This window comes from Coloeus monedula, assembly GCF_965178545.1.
Source record: "Coloeus monedula genome assembly, chromosome: 5".
In the NCBI taxonomy this organism is placed as follows: domain Eukaryota; kingdom Metazoa; phylum Chordata; class Aves; order Passeriformes; family Corvidae; genus Coloeus; species Coloeus monedula.
The window spans coordinates 41,772,286-41,798,682 of NC_138785.1; the positions used below are offsets into that span (position 1 = coordinate 41,772,286).

Consider the following 26,397-nt stretch of genomic DNA (forward strand, 5'->3'; position numbering starts at 1 on the left):
TCCAGATCCTTACTTCTAGTATGTATTATGGATATTTTCTTTACCATGGCAGAGACTCTTCTAAGAGAATAGAAAGGGAGCAGCCTGACCAGAAAGAGTTAAGAGTCTCTCAGACATAGATATTGAATAACTCTTTTTTTCACATTTGAAATGTTTATGTCATAATGGAAGACTTTGCTTTTGTGTTTGTCATGGAAACTCCAAGTTCACGTTAATTATACACTGTTTAAAAGCCTAATCCTTATCAAATGGAAATCACCTCTTTTTCTTAGATGAGTAGCTAGCTGACAGGTCTCAATGATCTATCTGTTATAGAAAATATGAAACAAATTACTTTTTTTCATGGATACTTGGTCTGCTTTTCTGCCTCTGTATTAACCCCTCTCCCCCACATGGCTGTAGGTATCATAAATGTCTCTCCTTCATATGCTGTTCAAATTCTGTAACAATTAAATGATAAAATTAATTAAATGTAAATTACTTTTTGAAAAATAAAAGAGGAAAAGGTTTTGTGAAAAGCTACAGAGCTGCATATAATTTACCTCTGCAATTGAAATGGCTGCTTTGCTTCACTGTGGTTCCCTAGGGTAAATAACAATTTAAATATGTTTTGCAAAAATCATGTAACTGTAGTAAGACAGCTTTCTACAAAATTTCTTGTGACTTTTCCGAGTTCAGTACATATGTTCACACACACAATTATTGATGCTGACTTACTCAACAACTGCCTCAAAAATATGGAGTTTATTTGTTGCACCTGAAGAACTTTGACAGGCTGGTTGATGGGCCAGGTTACATTTGCTTCTTGCTGCAGAAATCTTCTCTTTAAGATGAATGGGATTGCTCTACAGTCATTAAGGTCTAGACTGAACAAGAACATTATAATTTAAACTTAACACTTTTAGACATAAGCCTACCTGTACCCATATCTGCTTATTTTTGGTGTAAATTAGACATTCCCATTTTGATTAAATCAATTAAGATAGCATTTAAAATCCAGTTTAAAGCAAAGCAACTGTACCTTTCTGGAATAATTTTTATGTATTTCAACCCAATTGCACTTTATCAGATTTGAATGCTTTTTCTTCTAATAAGTGGTTTGCTGTGAGAGATCTGGCCAAGTCCCAGGGCTGCTGTCTTTTCAATAACCAAGGGAAGAAGTATTTCCCTCCAGGACTCCCATTTTCCAACACACTGGTTGATAGGGAGGAAAGAGGAGTTACAGAGTCTCGACACCAGACATTGTGGCACATGCAGGGCTATTATTACAGGGAGTAGTGTCCAGTGCTGCAGAGTTTATGAAGTACGTATCGTGTCATGAAACTCCCAATGTCCTTATAAACTCCTTAAGTAGGAAAAGCAAAAAAAAACTGGAACTATTCTGGCAGTAATGCTGATTTCTCAGGACAGCTGTGTGAATCACCTAACATATATGCCTCAGTTTCCCTGCTTCTGCAGTGAGAATATTTTCAGTGTCACAGGGATGTTGAGAGGCTTTTACTCCCTAAGACTGATATCTTTGTGAACACCACAGTAATACTGAAAGCTGTTCTGTAGCTCTTCACTCCTTAAAAGAGTGAGAAGGGGAATCTGGCTCCAGCTTAAGAGCAGTATTCAAAACATGACTATTGTGATGATTATCTCTTCCTCACAAATCAGTGGTGCAACATTAAGGGTTTTGTTAGAAATTGTGCAGCAATCAGAAGAACTGTGTATTGGGGAAATCTGGCCAGTTGAAGAAAAGATCCAAAGAGCAGTCCTGAGTGATCTCTCGTTCAGAATGACAGTGTAAGACTGAGGAAATTTAGAGGAATATAGATTTTACCTCTGTTGATTTATAGAAAATCTAACCTTGTTAAATGCAATTCTACCTGTAGCTTTTGCACAATTAGAAAATAAATAAATCATTCCACATTTTTCAGGCATTTTTGATTTTGAGGAAGCTGTAGATCCCCTGCCAATTGAAGCCCCCCTCAGACACTAGAAATTGTCACTTGACAGCATCCTATGGAGAGAGAAAGTGGGATTGGAAGACAAGTGATCTTTGCTAAATTGCACTTGCTGTGGCCTTCTAGCTCCCTTCTAGCCTCTCTTAATTTCTTTGATATGTTCCTCTGTATCTTCAGTGTCAGTAATGTTTATATGTTATATAGCAGAAGGGCCTTTTGGTTCATAGTAAATTTATAGGGGAATAATCTAAATTCTCAATAGCTGGCCTATGGTCTGAGTAACACAACTTCACTCTTCCAGCACATTATCTGGGTAATTATTGGATCTGTGCATTTATTTGGGGAGTACATAAATATCCTTTATAGAACCTTCGCTATCCGTATTCCTCACTGGTAGTAGAGTGTGTGGGAAGGTCTGACACCTACCTGAGACAAGCCTGGCACTCACACCCATCTTTGTGCAAGAGAACAACGATGATTAATCCTTTACTTTGTCTTTAGCAGAGAATGGTGCAAGACCTTTAGTACTAAAATGATAGACTAAAAGATTGATTTTCAGCAGAGATTGTAAGTGAGAAGAGAAATTAATGAACAAGAGGGATGTCAGGATAATATTTTAGCTGGTAGGAGCTTCAGTGGAGGAGGGTTTTGCACTGATCATGGCAAAACTGTCCCAAAAGGCTAGGCGGGTAGGAGAGTCAAAAAGGGGAATAAAAAAGAAAATTCAGATCCTAAGAACGATTTTAATTAATCTATCTGATTAAAAATAAATTAATGTGAATTTCTTCATCCCACCTGCCATTTTCCTGTAATTTTTGTAATTAATTAGTGTAATTAATAATTTATACAGATATATTTGCATATACACATGTGTAAATACTTACACAGACACATGTGCACATATATAATTTTTTATACACACATGCACCTATATATTACAAAATATAAGGCCACAATTAATTTTGCACCAGCTGATAAATAGCTTGTAATCTAAATCAGATAAAATTTTAAGTAGATATGGGGAAAATTCTTTGCTCTAGCGTTGGTCTGTTAACTTTTCCTTTAGCTGGCTTGTTGAAATGTGGCTTAAAGCCCTTGATAGTGATTGTAATCATATGCAGTGACAGCCTTTGTGTCAGTGTTGGTGAAGATAAAGCTGATCAGTTCCTACCTGGATGGGAATTTTTCATTAATATATTAGGGATTTGGTGTTGAAAATCTTACTGGCAGTATAAATGCTGTCATTCTTTTAATGAGAGATTCAGCATTGCTGTTGTTTGTGACAAAAGTCATGTTGACCACACAAAAATCACTGGAAAGGAGAATGTGGTTCTCAGAAAGGAAATTATTCCAAAGACTTGTTTTTCCTATTTAAGTCTACTTCTTAACATTTTTGTATTGTCTTATGTTCACGACCTGGGAAATTGCTCACAGTTAAGTTAATTTTATAGTAGTCACCTGTAAGTTATTGGAAACGTCTGTTTCAACATAAATACTTTTCCTGTGTTCTCTGTACCGGTGTTTTATTATTGAGTTTGAAACAATTTGCAGTTATAACCAGTTCCAAAAGGGAATTGCTTATGGAAATCAAACAACTAATTTAAAAACTACCTGAAAGCTTTTGCACTGCAAGAAAAGTGCATGCCCTGTATCTTCTGCTCTGCTTAACACTTGCATTTATATTATGAAGTATGTTCTGCTACATTAGTTTAGGAAACATATTGCAATGTGAATTACATAATTGTTAAGTGTTACATGTTTAAGTGTCATCATTCACTGCTAAATTGTGGTAAATTAAGTGTCAAGGTTTCTTTAATTTTGTGTGCATTGTGTTGTAAAAGGTTTGTCTTCAATTTATGACTTATTTGCCCTAATTTTACAGAAGAGATTGTTAAAACCTAACATTGATGGAGGTATTTGTTTGCAGGTTTTGCTGTTTTGAGGTTTTGGGTTTAAGCTTCATGGGCGTTGTGTGCTTTGGTTAAGTCAGAAAATATTTCCTTTTGTTTTGATGGCCTGACTCTCTTATCACCTGTGACTTCCTCCAAGCTGTAGTTATATTGCATGGTGTGAAATTGGAAAATCTGTTCTGTGTGTGTTCTAATGGATGTGACGGTCATTAAGTATATGAGTCTTCTGACGTTGTAATCAGATGTGAATCAGTCTGTTAAATATCCATGAAGCAACATCTGCTTCACAGAGTGACCTTCTGCTAAAGAATACTTAGCATCTATTAGGAGATCATAGTGCAGATCTGCCTTATTTGAAATGCACTAAACTAGAGTAGTCTACTGCTGTTTAGCAACTAGCTTGTAATAATTTATTGCAGTTAAATAAAGCTTAAAAAACTCCATTAAATAATTACAGGGATTATATGCATTTTGAAAACCTTTGTGTTCTACTGAAATTACCCATTTAATTTCAGGGTTGGTTTGTTAAAAAAAGCTGAAGTCTAAAGGCACATTAGGGGATCTGTCAGATGCTATTTTCTGTAGGTGTTAATAAAACCAGATTAAAAAAAAAACCTGAAATTAAAACCAAAAGCAATTTTACCATCTGTTGTATATTAATTAGAACTTGGTGTATCAAGGGTAAACTTGCTCTTACAGAATGTCACTGAATGTCTGCTAATAGAATAATATGCAAATATATTAGATGATAGGATTAAATTGAGTTTCTCGTTCTGCTTTGGTTGTAGTAAATGCCAAGATGTTGTATAACGAACTTTAATTTTCTTTCTTCTTAGAACAACCTCCAAATAACCAAGGCCAGTCGACCCTGCAGCCTTTGCCACCTTCTCACAAGCAACATTCAGCACAGCATCACCCATCCATCACCTCACTTAACAGAAACTCACTGACAAATAGGAGGAATCAGAGTCCGGCCCCGCCGGCTGCTTTGCCCGCCGAGCTGCAAACCACACCTGAGTCAGTCCAGCTGCAGGACAGCTGGGTGCTTGGCAGTAATGCGCCACTGGAAAGCAGGTAATTACTTAGGTACTACTACAGACTCTGGCAATTCTAAAGAAAACATTTAGCTTAATGAAAGTTGACCCGCAGCTAATACTTCCCCTCATTCAGCAAGCAAAACTGAAAAGTTTTCAGTCCTAAAAAATATGTCCTCACTCTAAAATCTGCAATGACAATCTTCTCCCTTACAGTCCTATTCCAAAGTAATGAGTATATTAATTTTTCCAGACAAGCATTTTCCTTCCTGTTCATAATCTGTGAATTTTGCCTGTTTGAAGAAATTTCTTGCCTTGCTTGCTAGATATGTTATGTGTCAAATATATACTGTCATACAGATCAAATGTTAAATAACTTTCAGTAATAGTTTCAACTCTTATACTTGGTACCTTTAAAGAAATACTTATGTGAAACTAGGTGTTTTTAAAGGTGCCTAGGATTTGGTGAGACAAAAGAACTCAGTTCTGGTGATAAATGATAAATTTGTCCTTGATAACTGGTTCTAGGAAAGAAGCAGCTAATATGAAGGGTGACACTAGCTTTTTTAGATGCAGAATGATCTATAAAAAGAATTGATAGGACTTACTGGCACAGAGCTGAATTTACCTACAGTGATTAATTAGTACTCATGTAACATTCAATCAGCACTATTTTTTTATTAAAGAAAGCCATAATATTCCAATTTAGTTATTAAACTGAGCATTTATTACTATAGTGAAGTTGGCAGTAATTCTCAAAAATGTTTATGAAATCCCTTTGGTTTAGTCTTTGAATCCCTTTAAATTATGTTTTATAGATAGCGAAGATGATTTTGACTAATTTAAAAGATACATGACCTTAAGATTCTCTTTTAAGTAGTTTTTATCACCACAGATGTTTCAGGCAGCTCCTCTGTAAGACAGTTGGAATGGCTGTTCCTTTTCTTAGTTTTCTTGGACTCTCCTGTGTTGTTTATGAGACATAAGCACTGTGGAACAGCATTCCACTGAAGAGATTTCATCATCATATTCAAACAATCTAGTACATTAAGAAAGAATTTTCGTATAGAACAAAAAAATTTGTAGTGGGAAAAAGGTGTTTAATGTTTTCCTGATGCTAGTTAATCTCAGGTAGATGGGTAAGGTCTTTGATGTTTGCTTCTATTGACATATATATTTTTATTGTGTTTAAAAGGTGTAGGACTACTTGAATGAGAATGCCACTTCCAACCTTAAGTATTTTTTGTAAAGTCTTTTCATCTTTTAAATATTCCTGATGGAAACCTAAGAGTGTTTTGAGTGTTCAAGTTTTGAACACTTGCGAATGAGTTTAAATGTAAAAATTTCATGTAAAAACTGACACAGCCCTACTACTGTGGTTTTTCTAATAGTCTTACTTGGTTGGAACTCTGAAGGTGAAGTACCCATCTTATTTGTCATTGATTTTTCCCTTTTGGTTAAGGTTCCCTACTGAGTGTGATTTTCAGGCTCAGTTTCAACTATATTAACAACTTTGTGATAGGTCTCTTTCTTCATCCTTTTCTTGGACTAAAAGAAAGTTTATTTCCTCTTTAGCAATATTCTAGCTTATGCTTATTGTTGGGGGTTTTTTCCTTCTCTTTTTTTTTTATCTGACTTAGATGACAGCCATTTAGAGGTAGAGAATGTGAATGTCAGCATATATACACAATTATCTTTCTAGCTCTATAGGCTCATACTGATGATGGGTGACATAAAAATGACATACAGTTTGCTGTCATGTATAGGTGAGCAGTGAATTGGCTGGGTATGTGTATGTGCATGTAGGAGACAGGGATGTATTTGCAAAGCCTGGAGGAGGTTTTAGTCCCTATCACTGCAGTAGTAGTGAAAGTGACTTCAAAATATGTATTTCATAATATTGGATTCAGTTGTGTATTTACTAGAACATACTGCAGTTTGGCTCTGTGCAAAGTACTATTAATGAGAATTAATGCATTTGTGTGAAGCATTGCTGTTAGTGGCTAAGTAGATGAACTGTGAGGTAACAGATCAGTGATGTCCAACAGAAAGGCCAATTTACATTTTTTTTAAATATAAAAAGACTCTTTGCTTAAATGTTTATGAGCACCTAAAACTGTAACTTGAATGAATTGAATTATGTGAGTGCTTCTTGCATCTTTGATGCCATCTTTAAATGACAATAAGGTTACCAAGCAGAGGCAGAAATTGTCTTCCCTCTATTTGGGCTCAGTAAAATCTACATTAACAAAAAAAGCAAGACAGTAAGAGAATATTTCCTGCAGGTTTCCTGCAGACTGCAGGACCCGTCATTGCACATTTAATGATCTTTACTATTTGACTGGTCCCTAGCCTGCTGTAAGTTAGGTTTATTTGTAGAGCCAATAGATCTGCTGGAGGAACCGGCACTAGAGAATAGTATGAACTTTGGAAGAAATCAAAAGCTTTCCATTTTGTTCCTTGAGTTACTGGTTGGACAGCCAAAGTCATGCAAATAAATGACTATGAGTCAGGTCATATTCAGTCAATATGATAAAAGGTGATTTAGTAATTAAATATTAGTAGGTTTTTTATTATCATTGAACTTTAAGTTTTTATTCACCTACTAGTTTTAGTAATGATTTCTTGAGCACCAGTATCAGTAGTTACATTCTCATGACTTAGTTTTAGTAGAATCTAAATTACTGATATTTAAAAATACATAGTAAATTACTTCTTTAAATGCTCTCTCTGTTAAATATTTGAATGTGCAGAATTTTTCTAATGCACAATCAATTATGAATGTTAGAGATGGACAGAGGAAAAGTATGTTAGAACTCATAAATGTGTAGATAAAAATAAGCTGGTAGCATCTCTTAGTGCATTTCCTGGGAAGTATTTCATTAATTTTAAGTATTGAATGTAAAAGATCAATTTGTTGGGAAGGGGAAATTTACATATTCCAGTCAAGGAATAAATCTCTGAGAATATTATATAATCTTATCCAGAATCTGTGCTAATGTGCCAGTGAATCAAAGAAGAGCTTTGCTTTTTCTTACTAGATTTGGTGCATAAAATACCTCATTTCAAAGATGGCTGCATTTTGTATGATGGACTGTGAATTTTTTATAGAAACTAGCCAAGAAACTAACATGCTTTTCATAGTTTATACAGATACTACTTAGTCTTCTTTTACCACTTAGTCTTAAAAGTAGAGTGGTAGGTACATTACTGTATTCAGATACTTACCTACTTATTTGGCCAAGAAAAAAGAAGGAATTGGCTGAAGAAATACTTGATGGCTGGAAAATATTTTAGCATTTTGAAGGATTTAATTAAAATACTGGAATATCTCAGAAATAGTATAGACAGTTCCTGGAATGTGTTACTTCAAACCTGTTTTGTAAACTTGATTCAAAATTCATTTTAGAATGTGAAGATTTTAGAAACTCCTAAAGTGTGATGAACATACCCATATTTCTTTATTGGGGTAGATTGCCAATGATCCAATTGCCTTCAGTATTGATTAAGGTGTGGAAAGGGTGTTGATAGTTTCCAGGGAAGTTTTAAATAAATTTGTGTAGAGGCTGATTGATTGTCTGCAAAAGCACAGTGTTGCTAGAGGTTAAAGTCTGCTCAAACCAGCTATTTTACACATTCTACCCACTAAAACAGTGCCTGGTTTAATCAAATTCAAAATTGTTCTGTTCTGTAAGTCTTCCAGGTTTTCACACATGGACTTGATTAGACATGTTACTTCTGTTGAGAAGGTGCATGGTACATAATAAAGGCACAAACTGGGGATGGAGTTCAAGTCCTGCTCTTCTGAAGACCCTGTTTATCACTGTAGGTGTGTCACGTTGCTGATCTGCAAATTCAAGAAACAGGACTCTGTTTAGATTGCTGACAGCATGAATGCATTTGAAAAATTGACATGCCATAATTATGGGATCATTATATAAACACATTAGGAATTAAGTATTGTTTTCAAAGACTAAAGTCAAAAAGTTCTGTTTTCTTCTGACATTCTCTTACTGTCGGGTTCTCACTGAGCATCTGTTTGAATCCTAAAACACCAAGCCCATATGCTTTTATAAGCTTCCTTTGATGTCTGTAGTGTCTTGCTTTAGATTTTTGCTTGATCCCTCCGGCATCTTTCCTGGTCAAATATCCCTTGCTGTCACCATAAGTACTTGGAATTTGATCATGCTGTGTATTTTGTCCCTTGGCTCTTAGGCAAGCACCAGTAGTCCAGAATTCAGTAGCATTTGCACAGTATTCCTTGAGTTTATCATTCCTGTTTTTAGAGGTACACAGTCACTGAAATAAGAATGGACCCAAGTATTTTATGTTATCATTCCCTGCAAATATGCAGTTCTAAATAAAATAATAGTGGCTTACTTCGTTTGGCCTCGTCATTTCCTCACTATTCCCTGAGAGAACCAGAGTCTGTGATGCTTCCTTTGCCTCTCCTGCTGCTGCACATTGTCATTTGCAGAACATGAGATCCCCATTCGCTCTGGTAGCCAGCCCTCTGTGTATTTTGCTGGCTGGCTGGCTGTGCCAGATAGCCAGCAAGAGGCTGTCTTTTAATAGTCTCAGTTCACTTTTATTACTTCATCTCTGATCCAGTCTCATCAAGTAAACAACATCCCCCACTATGCACTGTTCAGTCCTTAAGCCTGTCTTGCCACAGGCAGCAGTGAGGAATTTTATTCAAGGACTTGCACATAAATAAGGGGTCACCAGAGGGTAACGGTCACCTCATGGTAGCCTTATAACACTGTGTCTTCAGGCTGCAATCCAGCATGTTGTTCAGAAGACTTCATGGAAGGCAGATAAATCCCACATTCAGTTTTGCACAGAGTTACACAACAGAATTAGTATAATTCTTTTTTGTGGGATCATCCCATTCTTTAATTTGAAATTGCACCTCTAATTTCATCTTTTTGTATCTTTATGTATAGAGAATTAGAAAGTCAAGCAGTCCTTGCAAATGGTCATGACAACCTTATAGAGATGGATGTGTTTTCTCCAACATATCACGATAGCAGTTATGGGTATGTGACTCTTAAGTGTTTGCATGATGCTAACTGTTGACACAGAAGACAAAGTGTGATTTGAAAAAAAATTATTGTGATAGGAAAACATCTGGAACAAACTTACTCAGCCTTACATCTGATTTTTTAAAAATTAGTCTAAATAATGTCATACTGACTCATAGTAGATACAAAATGGAAACTCTGACTGCCAAATCTTGCTTGCTTTAAGACATTAAGAATGCAATGGACATCGTATTAATTCTCTATGGCCCAAGTCTGCAGGCCATTGCAAACTATTTGCATGATTACACATTTGCGAGATCTGATTCTTAGTTTGTGACTTATTTACTACTTAGCCAATATTTTTTACAAATATTATGACATTATTAATATAGCATAAAGGAAGACCAATCAAAGAAGTTAAGAAGAGTTACATACCTAGTCCATAATATTTTTACCAGCTAGTTGGAGATCGCAACTGCTGGTAAGTAACTGTAAATAGAGATTTCCATATAAATTACTATTTCAATTTACAATGTAGAACTGTTCCATATCTACTTAACTTTGTCAATAATCTGTGTCTAATTTTGGAGCTATGTTTTGGCATTCTTATGCCAAATCAATATAATTAGTTTCTGGTGCATAGACACACAAAAAAAGAAAAAAAAACCCTGACAAAGCAGTACCATTTCTGAACTGTTGATCATAAATTTACCCTTTTTTGTTTGCTTGTTTATACTCCACTAAAAGTCAAATTTTTATGTCCAAATTCTGTTTTGCTAATGGTAACTCCTAACTTTATAAAAGGGACAATGTGCTATTTGATTAAATGAGATCTGCAGTTGCCCAGTAATTAATCTGTAATATATATTGACACAGTACATTGATTTGCTTCTCCCAAAAACTCCTAAGCTTTCACTTAGCCACAAATTAAAATCAACAGCAGGAAGAGAATGGTATGTTAAATTCAATTAGTCAGCCATTATCAGCAAACTCAAAGATATTGCAGATATTTGCCAGAAGATCCCAATATATTTTCTTCAAAGTAAAAATGTAAGCATATAGTATTAAAACAGAACAAAGCCAAATACTATTGTTCCATGTAGAACAATTACGATACAATACTGGTTCAGATGCATAAATGCTGAGGTAGTGTTAATAGAACCATGCCTGGTTTATGCTTTGTATGTTTGTAATGGAATCACCAAATGTAAGTATTTTAGCAAATGGACTATGAAATTCCTGTTTGCTGATACTAATTCAGGTAACAATACAATGAAATTTATCTTGTCTGTAATCCCTTCATTTTATCCCAAAATTATGCTAGCAGGGATCATCTCCTAGTGTGAAAGTTGTCCAGAGATAATAATACATCAGTTCTGAAGCATAATAGATTTGGGACTACAACATGCTATCAGCATGAAGATTCAGTTTATCAATGTCACTAACATACTGTGTCACAGCTAGAATCATTATATATTTGTTTCTTTGTTTTCATGTCATGCATGTATTACATTATGATATACTATTTCTTCATTTGTATGGCTTACAGAGAGAATATTAATCCAATGAATTTGACAATTTTAGTGTTAAGAATGATTATAGAAATAGACATTTTACATAGAAATTCTAATGATTCATAGGCCTAGACCTAAAGAATAGTTGTTTATAGCTTCAAGAGATGTATTCACAGTGCATTCATTATCATAAAACAGCTGGAAATCTGTATTTTAGTGATATGTATTGTTGGCTTTATTCTCTTCTCTAATGTATAAACATATATTAGTGTACCTGTTGACAAATCAGCTTAGTTTGAAGTAAGAAGTCTTTTTTCCTTTTACCTAACGTGATAGTCCTATTCCACAAGTTACTTAGGTGTCAAAATCTGAAAATATGTAAGATTCACGATCAGTGAATGACTGTATTTGTATTACTTATTGATAAAGCTTGCTAGTATTTTCTATTTCTATATTTTTCTATATTCTGTATTTTCTGTTTTCTATTGTCCCCTCATTTTCTGAAAATTTCGTATTTTTTCCAGGGTTGGGGTTTGAAAACTTCCTGTTGTATTTAAGTACGAATTCTTTGCAAGGAAGTTGATTGGGGATTTTTGTCATCTGTTGGGGACAAAGTTCAGGAGAGCTAAGTTTAGGGCATGCTGTATTAAACTTAGTAGTGGTAGAGGAGAAAACTGAAAAAGGCTGAGTACAAAAGGAGTAGGAGTGGGTAGATGGATTAGTCCACAAGAAGGAACGAAGACTTGTTGGTTAAGCAAGGTGGGACATAGATAAAATGCTAGAGAACTAGAGGCTGAATATCTAGGATGAAAACCGAGATAATTTATTGTCCTTTACTGCTTGTGATTATTTGTGAAATCCTTTTGAATTGCATGCACCTCATCACCTATAGGACTGACTCAACATGGTGAGAAACCTTGGCTGCTGGCATATGCTCTACTAATGACAGAAGCCAGAAATAATCAATTATTTTCTATCTGTGATGGCCTATGCAGATAAGAAAGCTTTCAATATGATTTCTAAAGTTTCTCCAAACTTTCTTAAATAAAATCACAAGTTAACACTTTAGGAAAAAAATTATCATCAACATCATAAATCTAGCACAGAAAACTTGCAAAATTAAAAGCTAACTTCTTTCTACAGTTCCTTGGCTGCAGCTGAGCTTACCATCCCAATAAGTGCAGGTCAAGTTGAACCAGAAGGGAATTTTAACAGATTCTGGAGATTCTTTCTGTCGCATTCAAACAGGTGAGGAAACAATACCAAATGTCATGGCAAAACAAAGACCTGGATAACTGTATAATGCCTGCATTCAGCATCTGTGATAATGCTGATTGATCAAAGAGAAGTTCAGCTGCAAAAAGTTATGTGTAGAAATGAGAACCATGAAAGATAAAGCATCACCCTCCTCTGAGCATAAGATGTAATCCTCTGCCTTGAATCCATGAATGGTGGTCTCTCAGTTCTATGAAACTTGGCATGTTGCATATGAGAGACAATGCAAGCATAGTATTCAAGTTTTCAGCAAGGAACAAGGGCTGGAAAATAGGAATGACTGTTGCATCACGTGTGTGCACAGTCGCCAAGTTGGCCACAGTCGCTGTAGCTCAGAGGTTGTGACAGTGCTGTTGCTGTAGTGACAGACTGTGGCTGTGTGAGTGACTGCTTATACTGTAGAAGTGGCAGCACAGAGTTCATCACGACTTACCATAGACTCCAAATTGTGAGAGAAACACTGCTATGGACATCAGTAAGTGAGCTAAGGTTCACACATCCATTATGATGGAATCTTCAGCCTGCTTGCAGCTTCAGGCAGAATCAGATGCTATCAGTCACTGGCAGAATAATACTTCCCTTCTTTAAATTCCTTCTGGTTTTATTTTCTTTTAAAATGTCCAGTAGCTCAGTCAGTCCAGACAAAATTTCAGCCTTTGTTCCAAATTCTGAGTTAATCCTTGGGTACATAATGCAGCTCTGGGTCTCTCTTAAAGTGTATTTCTTTTTGAAATACTCTCCATGTGTCTTTTGAGACATTTAAAGCAATTGTTCTCTTTCAACTTTATGAAGAAGCAAGGGTAGTAAAAAGATTGGAGGAGTAGTTGTGCTCTACATTTCTTTGATTTTCTCCCTGGAAACTGTAACTTACTAAATATTTAAGATAGGAACTGGCTACGGTTAGAATGTCTTATCTCAGAGACAACTTTTCCTGTCTCTGTCTTGTTAGGGGTATGATTCCAGAAGAGCAGAGAAGATAAGGAATTGTAATATAAATCCTTACTGCTCACATAAGCATTTCAGGTCCTCACTGCAAAATTCAGATGCTTTCCTCTGGTCTCCCTTCCTCTGGAGAGATGAGAACTGCAATAGCAGGAATATTGTATCAGAAATACTGAATTCAGTATCAGAAAGTGCAATAAAGGGCTGCCAAGTTCACTCCCAACTGCTGCCTCCTTCAGAAGTGAACATCACCAACAATATCAAGAGCCAAGTCACTTACTGTAACCTAGGTGGAAGTCTGTGTAAGTACTAGTCCTCTGAGAGACCCAGAGGAAGCCTGTAAGGCAACAGAGCTACTTGATATTTTTTCAGTGATACATTGATCTAGTTTCACTCTCATCTGGAAAGTGAGTAATGGTACTGTTCTGCAATGAACAGTATGAGTAACTGCAGTTGAGCCAGGTTTCCTTCCTTGTTCACCCAGCACAAGGCATTATTTGCATTGGACTCCCTTGTTCATTTCTGCAAAGTGTGGCTTAGCATTGTTTGTTCTCCTTGTTCATCTTCACAGAGTGCAGCATAGCAGAGAGGAGCACGAAGGAGCAGGCTTGGGAGAGCCATCTGATAATTCTGGTCATTTTGATCATAGATATGCAGAAATGAACTCCTCCTTCTCTGGGATCTAGAACTAGCAGCCTGAATCTGAATTTGGAGAAACAAATACTAGGATAACAGGTGCCCTCTGCATCCTGTAGCACTGTCTTCTTTCTTGTACTGCCAGGAAGGTGGAGGTGATGCAGAGGAAGATTAAAACACCAAAGGAGAGGAAGTTCGGGGCTTTTGTCAGCATTCAGTCCTTCAAGTCATCATGTCCTGGTGACTTTCACAGCAGACTGGGGCACTGTCTTGTCTGAATTGCTCTTTGAAGCTTCAGCTGCAAGTTGCTATGCCTGACTTCTCCATTCCTTTCTCTAGCAGCCAGCAGATCTGTAGCCTGCAAGGGCCAGATGTGAAAAAACACACAAGCAGTAAAGAAGACACTTTAGCCCTAGAAGAACTTTTGTTCTTTCTTGAATTTCAGTGTTCAATTTTCAAAGAAGGCGGGTCCTTGGTGTAAACCCAGCAAATTCAAGCAAGTGTTACCATATGTAAAGTGCTTTTCTGAAACATTTCAATAATCTGGTAGAAGAGGCTTGTCTCCATTTCCCACAGATGTTTCCTCTGTTTTTGCATATGGATAATAGCTGCCTTCTCCTTCTTTCTTTCCTCCAAACTTTGATCATCATTTCATCTGATGTGATCTTGGAGCTTTTTCCAGGATTGTGATAGCATTAATACTGACCCCAAGGAAGGGGAAATTCACTTTTATCTCTTCCTAAGCAATTTTTTAATTGCAATTCTGCCCAGAAAATAAACTAAGACAAATTCACAGCATAACACAATTTCTGTGCTGGCTTGGAGTTATGTTAAGTGCAGCCATATGGTTCTGTGGAAGTCAGTCATAAGCTTGTGCTAAGGGCAAACACCACCAGCTACGTGGTTTCATCTCAGAAGAATATTAAAAGAAGTTGAAGACAGGCATAAAGTGTTCACAGAGAAACAAAAATTCAATTCCTGCTAGAGCCTGCTGGGAAAGCTTATCTCATGCATCAGTGAACCAGAGTTCAAATGAAACCTAGCCAGTAATTTCTGTTATCTTTTACATCTTTCGTATAATGTCAGTCGGCAGAGATTAATCTTTTCTTTCTATTTGTTTCCTCAGCTCAGTGCAAGGAATTGTATTTATTGATGTGGTCTATCCATTAGTGAATCGGGCAGAGCTCGCTAATGTCAAGTGGCAGGTGAGGGTCATGGTCTCTCTCAGAGACCCCAGTTCAATCCAGCATGAATAGGGTCTGTCAGCAGAGAGAGGGCACACCAGTCAGTAGGTGCAGTACTATGATTGATCGTGATCTTGGACCACTGTCTTTTACACGTTTAATGGTTTTCTCCTCGTTCTGACAGTTAATGTATCTTGTAGGGGTTTTTGAACAAACAAAAAAGCATGATAACCCATTCCCAGGAGGGAAAAATTCAGCTAGTTTTCATTAAGGAAAGTCAGGGAGAGACAAATACAAAATCTTAAATGAGAGAAGTTGGAGCAAACTAAAATAGCTGCAGCTGGATGTATCCCTTATCTCCTTAACTTTCTTAAGATTAATTGATCTCTTTGAATGGAAATGGCAAGTAAAATGCTATGTCTTTACACAGAGATAGACACGCACTATCCCTGCATGTGTCTGTGATGATGTATTTGAGGTTGAGCTCCCAAACCTTCGAAGTCTGTTCTGTCTGAAAGTCTATTCTGCCCATTTGAAACATCAGAAAAATAAAAATATAAAGTTGCAGTTACCCTTATGTCTCATTTGCTTACACTGGCCTCATGATGCAGCCAAACTTTTGTAGAAGGTTTTTGAAAAGCCAAATTATTGATTGCTTCTGTCGCCAAATAGGTGCATTATGAATTGGGACCATTTGAGGGGCAAAATCCAGTGGTTTATTTTTGGTTCAGGCGAGCAATCATCACAGTTGTGTTCATGACAAAACAGAATAGTTAACAGTTTTTATGCCTAGGAATTCAGCAATACCATTATATTAAACATCAAACCCATCAATAGGAGTACTATTGAATTCCAAGCAGAGGAGTTGAGTCTCCTGAAGTATTTATGCCACCAAAACACAAATTCACTAAAATTTACATTTCTCTCAACTTGCATTCACTCAAAGTGGATTTGATAGTTTTTCTCCACCTCTGGAGCCTTAGGAGAAAGCAATTGATGTGTTTCTAATTCTAAGTGTCTAAGGTGTAGATTACATCTTGTGCCTTGCAGTGAATCCAGGCTGAAAGACTGAGGACCTTAGCAGAATGCATAAGACATTTTACCCGGGCTTGCTTAAAAATGTGTTAATTCATGTAATAATGTCCACAGATTCAACACCTTCAAGGCAAGTAGATAATTTTTAATAGAGTTAGACACTGGCAGATTTGAGTTGGTTTGGGGAGGAAGATTAACCTATGCTCCACTATGTAAAAATTGGTGTGCTCATTTCATAAAATATTTAATTTTTGATTACAGAAAACAGAATGGCATTGCCTTAGCTGGAAGAGTCCAGTAAAGTACAGTGATCTTTTGAGTCTACAGTGGTCTCCTGTGCTGGTGATTGCTATTGTGTCCAGGGTTTTTCTCAAATTGCCAGGGCAAGAGATGAGTCAAATAAAACAAATTCGTGGACTTTTTGCTTACATGAAAGAAATTTTTAGAGCATCCCAGATATATCTAAATATATGGGGATATTTTGATACCTAGAGGTAAAAGAAACAAATGCAAAAAATGTTAGGGATAGTTTTTCTTTCCTCTTTCACCTCTCCTCAGGTCACTTTCTATTCTGTCAACTTCCAAATGTCAGTTTTGATTTATTCTGCACTGAAACAACAGGTATCTGAAAATAGCTTTCCTCATCTCCACAGTTGCCTTTGCCTGACCCATAAAAAGCCTAAGTTTTGCTTTTTTGCTTGAGGCAATTAGTTCTTAATGCTTTTGTGTGTTTTACCCTAAAAATATAGTGATTCAAACAGTAGTATTATAAAAATTTGTCTTTGTGTTCTGCGGGGCAAACAGTACATACTCATTATACAACAACAAGGGAATAATCAGTTGAATTTAAATTTAAATTGGTAGAAGAAAATATATTTTGATATATTGCATGTTTAGCCTACAGAACAAAATGCCACAAGACATCAGTGAGAGCATGAGTTTTGGACTGGTTAGAGAATGTGCAAGCTGTTAGTGAGTAAGTAGACTGGAAGGCATTCATTCCTTCCCTTTGTACTGGCCACTTTCAGACAGGGTGTTGTTGCTGATGGTCTGCTCTACTGCAGTAATTCCTGTTTCTGCTTATTTGGTTACAGTTTTACACAGCTTTTGTAAATGTTCTCTATCAAATAAGTTATCTCTTTCTCCACCATTTTTGGAATAAACTAACTTTCTCACTCTTCTGCATATGCTTTCAGGAATCCTACCCCGTACACTGGTTTTTAGACAGACACCTCCATCAGAAGTACAGGCCAGAGATCATTTCTGACATTGGATGCCTTTTGTAGTGCAGTCTTCTGAGTGTTAGAGCTGTTCTTCCCCAGTTGTCTTCCAGTGTAATGATCTGAAGAGCCATGTATCACTGACTGGATCATCATGGAACAGGCCAAACATTGCATTTAGGACAGTATAGGAGACCGTGCTGGAAGAAAACCTATTCTGCAGTAGCACTAGGACATTTTTTACTGATCACAGTGGAATCTCTCTTTTCAGGAACATGACCAAATGAATAGATTTATTCTGTATCATATTTTTCAGGTGCCGTTAGTGTACAATGATACACAAAAGGATTCAGGGCTTTTAAACACATATTTTCTGAATACAGTTTTATTCTGGATCAGTGGTATTTTAGCTCTTAAGATGAGGAGTGTTTATTTGCTGTATATGCATAAGGCCTAGCAATATTGACCTTTATTCTATGATAGCAGTTGTCAACTAAATAGTAATGCACAAAATATCAATAGCTGCCATTTAATCTCACTGGCAGGGTGATAAAATATGATGCATATTCTGATGTATTTTGAGATGTTCAGTAGAATTTTGCTGGGCCTTATTCACAATTCCGTATTTAGTACAAATTTTGTAAAAGTCCTGTGTGACTTTTAATACAGTGTGACATACTTGCCATGTGATTCAGCACTCTGTTGGCAGGGTGCTGAAAAAAAGCAGGGTGCTGCCAAAAAAGTTATTTGAAATTATAAGGTAGGCTTTTTTACATCTTCCAAGTATTGCAAAGTATTCTATATATATCTGATACCCAAAATTAGTGAAATTATTCTTTAGCAAGGTGAAGCAATTTCAGAATAAGCTAAAAAAAAGTCATGTATCTAATGTAAAAATTGCATTAGGAATGTTGAAATTACGCAATTACTCTATTTGGATTGAGACCAGTCTATTTATAAATTAATGTGTAACATTCCTTTTTGCTTGGTGATAGTTTATATAGTACTTCTGGCTGTCTGGAGTCTAGGGCCTTCCAGACGTGTTTATGTAATATTGCATTCATTGATGCATAGTATCCATTTTCTTCTAAACTGTGGTCAAAAGTTCTTGTCATAGATCCTTGCATAAAGAAAGTTATTCTAAATCACTTTTCTGTTGCTGGACACCTGGCTGTCTAATATCAAAAGTATTTGGGCTTCTGGGCTGAGTCTCACTGTCCTTGAATATTTTGATAGTCTATCTCCATTTCTATGAAGACACAGTTTTCAGTTAACTTAATCTTTCTGCCAAACTCATGGATGGCTTTTATCACTTCTTTTCCCTCTTCTGTTTTCCTGTTTACTGGATTTGGTAGAGAATGCTTCGATTTTCCACAGAGGAAGTGGCAGCACAAAGAAAATGTGATTTGCTGTGAATTCTCTCCCCCCGCCAGTGTGAGAAGGAAGAAACCATCTGCATGTCAGCCAGTACACACCACCACTTGGTGCTCAAAGAGTACTGAGTTAAATTAAAAGCATGATTATTTTACTTTTATTCACATGCCTCTGTTTTCTGAGTGGACGTCTTTGAGGTTTTTGATGCTGTATTTCTGTCTTTTCTTGTAAGGGCAAAAGCTTAATTAAAATGCCTTCCATTTGTGAAATAAGGGTATTTCCCAGCTGTCTTTGCATCCAAGGATTAGTTTATGGCATAACTTTGTATTTTGCTCCCAGTCTGTAGTTTAGATTTGTTAGGTACTAAATACTTCCCACCTAAAATGTTACAATTAGCTGCACTTTTTAATATCAACATCTATTGAATAGGTTGGCAGAAGTGTATATTGAATAAATGTAAAAGTAGAATATTATTTGCTTAAAAAGTTGAACTGAATTATTTAATAATACAGAACTGGCTTGTCTTGTAAAATATTAGCATGATTCACTGGATTTTTGTACGCCATAGCTTAATAAAATATTTAAAGTGCTGCTTACGTGAAGATCTAGCAAGTGCATGTTATGTGATCAATTTTGAAGGGAAGATACACTATTGCAGATGGAATAAGCATGAAACATAGTGTAATTTCCCGTAAGTCAGTGCCCGGTCAAGTAGTGCAAACGGTATAGGCTTTGGAAATCAGCTATTTGAGTTCCATAGTTTGAAAATACAAGGTAGATAGATATATAGATAATTAAGATCATTTGTGGATGGATTATATTTCAAGAGCATAAGAATTTCAGCATTATCTGGAAGCAGCCTGGATTTGTTGTCAGATACCATATCCTTCTAAGAGTCTCATAGGAACAGTTTGGCATGGCTCAGTGAGGCAGACAAGATGTGCAAGTCTGATAGCATTACACTTTAAATACTTATCACTCGGAGTTAATGTAGCAGGAGAGTCTCTGACAACTTTGTTAGTAACTCCACTCATTAGAAATAGAGAGATCCAAACAAATTTTCTTAACCCACATGAAGATGCCAGACTGACTTTTCTGTCATTATTTTTCCCTCAGCATTCAGCCAGACAGTGCAACCACTCTGGTGTTGTATTCATGGGATTCAAAGCAAAGGAGAATAGCTTAAAGTGAGGAGCTGTGCCATGTGCTGCCTAAGACAACACATTCCTGAATTCCTACTGTTGAATTCCCACAGCATTCTTCTGGAGAAACTGGCTGATCAAGGCACAGACAGGTGCACTCTTCCCTGGGTAGAAAACTGGCTAAATGGCTGGCCCCAGAGGGTGGTGAATGGAGTTACATCCAGCTGGTGGCCAGTCATGAGTGGTGTTCCCAATGGCTCAGTATTGGGACCAGTCCTGCTTAATTTCACAGAATCACGGAATAAGCTGAGTTGGAAGGGACCCACAAAGATCATCGAGTTCAATTCCCGGCCCTGCACAGGACCATCCCCAAGAGTCACACCACGTGCCCAAAAGTGTTGTCCAAACACTTGCTGGACTCTGTCAGGTTTGGTGCTGTGACCACTTCCCTGGGGAGCCTGCTCCAGTGCCCAACCACCCTCTGGGTGAAGAATCTTTTCCTAATATGCAACCTAAGCCTCCCCTGACACCTCAGGCCATTCCCTCAGGTCCTGTCACTGGTCACCACAGAGAGAGCAGTGCCTGCCCCTCCTCTTTCCCTCATGAGGAAATTGTAACTGCAATGAGGTCTCCCCTCAGTTTCCTCTTCTCCAGACTGAACAGACCAGGTGACCTCAGTCACTCCTCATACGGCTTCCCCTCAAGGCCCTTCACCATCCTCATGGCCCTCCCTTGGAAGCTCTGTAATAGCTTTATATCCTTATATTGTTGTGCCCAAAACTGCACACAATATTCAAGGTGAGGCCACAGCAGTGCAGAGCAGAATAATCACCTCCCTTGCCCAGATGGTGATGCTTTGTCTGTTACCAACAATCTTTACCAGTGATTTATTAATGAGGAGATTGAGTGCACCCTCAGCAAGTTCACAGAGACAGCAAGCTGGATGGGAGTGTTGATCTGCTGGAGGGTAGAAGGTTCCACAGAAGGAACACAGGCTGGATCAATGGGCCAAGGCCAATTGTATAAGGCTAAATAAGGCCAAGTGCTGAGTCCTGCACTTGGGTCACAAAAACCTCCTGTAGCACTACAGGCTGGGGGCAGAGTGGCTGGAAAGCTGTCTTGCAGAAAAGTCCTAGAAGTGCTGGTTCACAGCAGCTGAACATGATTCAGCAGTGTTCCCAGGTGGCCAAGAAGGCTTCCTGGCCTGTATGAGTAATAGTGTAGCAACAGGACCAGGGAAGGATCTTCCCTCTGTACTTGGCACTGGTGAGGCCACACCTCGAGTGCTGTGTCCAGTTCTGGGCCCCTCACTACAAGAAAGACATTGAGGGGCTGGAGCAGGTCCAGAGAAGGGCAACGAATCCGGTGAAGGGTCTGGAGCACAAGTCCTGTGAGGAGTGGCTGAGGGAGCTGAGGTTGTTTAGCCTGGAGAAAAGGAGGCTCAGGGGGGTGTTACCATTCTCTGCAACCACCTGAAAGGAGGTTGTAGCCAGGTGGGGGTTGGTCTCTTCTCACACATCACAAGCCATAGGACAAAAAGAAATGTCTTCAAGTTGCATTGGGGGAAGTTTAGGTTTGATGTTGCTGCCTGTTCTGAGCTTCCCTTCCCCCTCCCCAAGACACTTGCCTCTGCCATGTGCTCTGAACCCCTTTGTTCCAAGCGCAGGCAAAACCAAATGTAACTCAAACTCTTTAGCAGTGTCTGATTGGCCGGTCACCCCGGGTCCGCCCCCCAGTCCTCCCCTTTCCCCTTCTCCAGATAAAAGAAAGGACCAAGGGGGGATCTGCCCTTTTTGGCTTTGCAACCCTTTCTGCGAACATCTTGTCGTCTGTTTCTATTTGAAAGCTTCTAATTGCGGAAATTAGGCAAACCAAAAGCTATATTTCTCCCTCTTTGCTTCTGCTGGTAGTATCAGATTTGCAGCTAATCCATTTGCCACTTTCAGAGCTCCTGAAATGCTGGATTGCCCGTGCTATCTTTCTAGGCTGCCCGAGGCTAAGGCATTGAACTACGAGCCTAGCCGGTAAAAAGCTGTAAGTATATCTCCTCAGTTGGCTATTAGGAAAAACTTCCTTGAAAGGGTTGTCAAGCATCAGAACAGTCTGCCCAGTGAAGTGGTTGAGTCATAATCCCTCCAGGTATTTAAAAAATGTGTAGATGTGGCATTTAGGGACATGGTGTAGTGGTGAACTTGGCAGTGCTGAGTTAACAGTTGAACTCAATGATCTTAGGGGTCATTTCCGACCTACATTTTTCGAAGATTCACTTATAAAAGTTACAATTTTCTTTCATTACCTTGATAGCTGAGGTGGACTGTCACAGTTATGACAGTTCACACCATTGCTGTCATCTCTTGAGATTATCTATGGGATTAACTCCTGAAAGGCTTTGAGAATATGGAATACAGTCTCTAGTAGTCTGTGGTCTACCAAAGCCAAGATCAGTTCTCACTTTCTCAGAGAAAAAAAAGGAAAATATCAGTGGCAGAGTGTTCTATTGCACTGTTTTGTTAAAGCTTGAGTTCTATTCAAGTGCTCGTATAATGCCAATTTCCACTTTTAGTCTGTTGAGTCTAACAGCAAGAGAAGGAGGATATGAAAATTGCAGGTTGGTCAGGCAGCTTCTTATTTTTAACATGGAAGCTGGTGTATAGGAGGAGTGTTATTGTATCTACTGTATGGCTTTCCTTCTGTCCCCTAAAACAGTACACATTGCACATGGAATGGGGAACAGCTACCTTTGTATTTGGCATTTTCTTGGGATCTGTGTAGACACTGTTTGTGAAATACACCTGGACAGAGCTTTTACCGTATGTAGGCAGGAATAAAAGAGAATAAAGGTCAAGTGAATAAGACACTTTATCAGGACTTAATGAATTTACATGATCCTGTGAATGTGTACAAAGTAATGCTGTTGTAAAGTGTAAACATTTTTACATATGGCTAGTTATTATTTTAGTGTTTGCTACATTGAAAATGTCAGAACTTTTAATGAAGTACCTTCTTAGACAGGATTTAAGCCACTGGGACTTTGTCTTTTGAGATTGTTTGGTTATACTCTGAGCTCAGAAGCCAGAAAAATTTGGGATGTGCTGTTGTGCATCAGTAGATCTAGTGCATATCCTTCTGTTGTTGCTGCCAAGTTTAATTTGTTCAGAATGAAGTAACCTAGGTAAAATATTTCATGGAATCATGTTTGTAATGCAAGTATTTTCAAGTAGAAGGCCTGTGCCAAGATGTTCTAATTCATCTGTTAACCTCCCATAGCAAAGTCACCTGTAAACAACAAACCTTGTTTATCAACTGCTGGTATTTTTCTCAGGCAGCAGTGGGGCAAATTAATTTCTAGTGTCTCTACAGTGTAAATTGGTCCATTACTATGCAAGAATCCAAGCATGTGTCCCAGAGAATCAAAGCCCCATCAGCTAAGAAGCAGCTCACAGTGCCACATGGTGTAACTAGAAGGGCTTTTCCCATGCACAGCCAGCTCAGCTGGTGCTAGATCCTCTGAGCCGTGCTGTATAAGTGACAGGCAGTAGGCAAATACAGCGTAGGCGTGCACTTACCTTCAGGAGGAGCTGGGTATCCGCAATTCATGAGTGTCTCATAGCTATGGCAAAACCCAAACACCTTTCTGGTTCTATTTAGCTGAGCGGTTGGTAACTTCGAAGTCTCCACAGTAAGCTTCACCATTTTTAGATGTAATGTATTCATTTTGCACAGCTTAATTAAGTAAGGGCAAGCCATATGCTACAAAGTTGCCAACTTAACAAATCGGTGGGAAACCCCTGGTGCAAAGACCTTCCTTTGAATGAGGTTTTGTTGTTCATAGAGTTGGGTACGTGCATCTGGAGAAAAACTCCGGGTAGAATATGCCATGCTTAGAGGCTCTTTCAAAGTAATTATGATTGCATGAACTGAAATTAAAGGATTCTACCATAGAGAAGCTCAGGGAGTAATATTTCCTTCAGAAATTTTAATTGAAAAAGTAAACTGGTAACTGCTAACTCAGTGTGTCTTAACTGTGACTTTGCTTTTCTTATCTGTTGCTGGTTTTTGGTCTTCTTAGTAAATATATTTCTTTAGAGTACTTCTCCTATGCTGTAACTAGCTGCTGTATCCATAATCAGATCTTTTTATGGGAAGATTTTGTGCAAGTAGATGTGAATTAGTGAACTCTGAGTACTTAAGACACACCCAAAAAAAAATTTTAACTGACTGTTTTTGGAAAAGTTGCCAAAAGATTATAACTGAGAGATTGCTGTTTTCCTTGTACTTAACCTAGGAAAGCTGTGATAAGTAGTGTGGGCTGCAGTCACATTATTGACTTTCTAATGGAGTTCTCTGCAGTCTGTTGCAGAAGCCAACACAAATAAACAGCAGCAGAAAGCCTGTCCCTACTTGTTGGATAAACTATGAGAGACTTCCTCCCTGCTACACTGTATTTTGAGTAGTTCTGTTTCCTGATACCAGTGTATTAATGTTTGGGGGGCTTTGGTCTTTAGTTAGTGTCTTTTTATGTGTGAGCGTCATGACAAGTTATTGCTTCTATGACCCTTTGTAGATTGGATGTCGTTAGCTATTTGAAAAATAGGCAACATCAAACAAAAGAGTTATGATTGCCTGTGCTCCAGCTTTATTTACTTTTATACTTTACCGTATGCTCTTTCTTTCACAGGCATTTCCTATTCAAAACAGGAACAGGGACCACACCGCTGTTCAGTACTGCAACACCAGGGTACACAATGGCATCCGGCTCTGTTTATTCCCCTCCTACTCGGCCACTACCTAGGAACACTCTATCCAGAAGTGCTTTTAAATTCAAGAAGTCTTCGAAGTACTGTAGCTGGAAATGTACTGCACTCTGTGCTGTAGGGGTCTCAGTGCTGCTGGCAATACTGCTGTCCTACTTTATAGGTGAGTTCCATTTTTTATAACTGTCACTATGAACAGTGGTGTCTGGTGGATTGCACGTGGACTGTGACATACTAACCTTTAAATAGCGAAGTCTTTGGTAACAGTAAAAGCCACAAGGATTTAATGGAAAATCACAATTGTTTAGAGAAATCAGAAAATTTGAATATTTTGCAAGCATTCTGTAGCTCATGCAGTGAATTAACTTCAAAGAAGTATTTGAACTACAATTAAATTATGTGGGGTCAAGTTCTTATGAAAGTATGTGTAAAATATAGGCTGTAAAAACTCCATTATGTGAATATAACTTGCAGCGTATCTTTGGAGCTATCATTTTGCAGAAATACAATCTTTAGGAATGCTAACTATCACATATTTCATCATTACATACATGTATGTTTGTGTGTAAAGCTGGAGTAAAAGTCTAATACAGATGTTTGATTGTGAAATAGGGAAAATAATTGTCCAAAAGGACAACATGCAGTGAAGATGTAGACTTCTTCCTCTCTTGTGGGTTGCTTATTTTTAATTATTGTCACTTTTCTCTATTTGTTTGTTAAATTCCATTTCCCAAATTTTATTTTAGAAGATTTCCTTCGTTTCTTAATCTTTTTAATAATTTTCATAAATGTTCACTATAAATATTATATAATTTGAGTTTTAGGCAGTTAATAGGAGCAGTTCTTGGCTATGACAAAATGTGTCCTTGACTTTAATAAAGGAACAGAACAGGATCATTTTGCACTCCTAACTTCCTCTGCATCTTTGTCCAGATTACAGGTTTTTTTCCTCTCTGAGTCCGTAAATGGTCTTCAAAGACTTTCTTTTAACTGATTTATTAATTAGAAGTTTAGGTCACTACAGTTATGGAAATAAAAGTGTAATGGTCTGGTTACTGGCTGCACACAAGTTTATAGTCTTAAGGAGTCGAGGAAAGAAAATAGAAAGAAGAGAGTCAATCTCTCTTTCCTGCCCTCTTTTTAAAATCAGTGTTAATTTATAATAGAGCCTTGAAGGCCTTATGATCCTTAAATCCTCATTGTCGTCATTCAAACAAGCTTGTTGCATTTCAATGCAAGATGCAGCATAAGCTGTATAGAGCCTTTGAAGTAGTTCTTACTGAGCTGAAACTCCTGTGAACAATGCAAGAAACTGGGTTGCTGAGTAGCTGGAGAAATTCCCCTCTGACCCAGCAAAGCTGAGCCCCCTGAGCACCCTTTCCACCTCAGCTGCCAGACCCAAAG

The 26,397-nt window shown here is 37.7% G+C and overlaps 1 protein-coding gene across 8 annotated transcripts in view; it reads left to right on the forward strand.

Annotated features, from left to right (window-relative positions):
• TENM3 (teneurin transmembrane protein 3) overlaps nt 1-26,397 on the forward strand; it is a 413,821-nt gene that overhangs the window by 271,229 nt on the left and 116,195 nt on the right. For all 8 annotated transcript variants that reach the window (XM_082282288.1, XM_082282290.1, XM_082282291.1 and 5 more), the window contains 2 exons: nt 4,696-4,933; nt 24,918-25,156. In XM_082282288.1, coding sequence (XP_082138414.1) covers nt 4,696-4,933; nt 24,918-25,156 — 477 coding nt within the window. The remainder of the gene's footprint in view (nt 1-4,695; nt 4,934-24,917; nt 25,157-26,397) is intronic.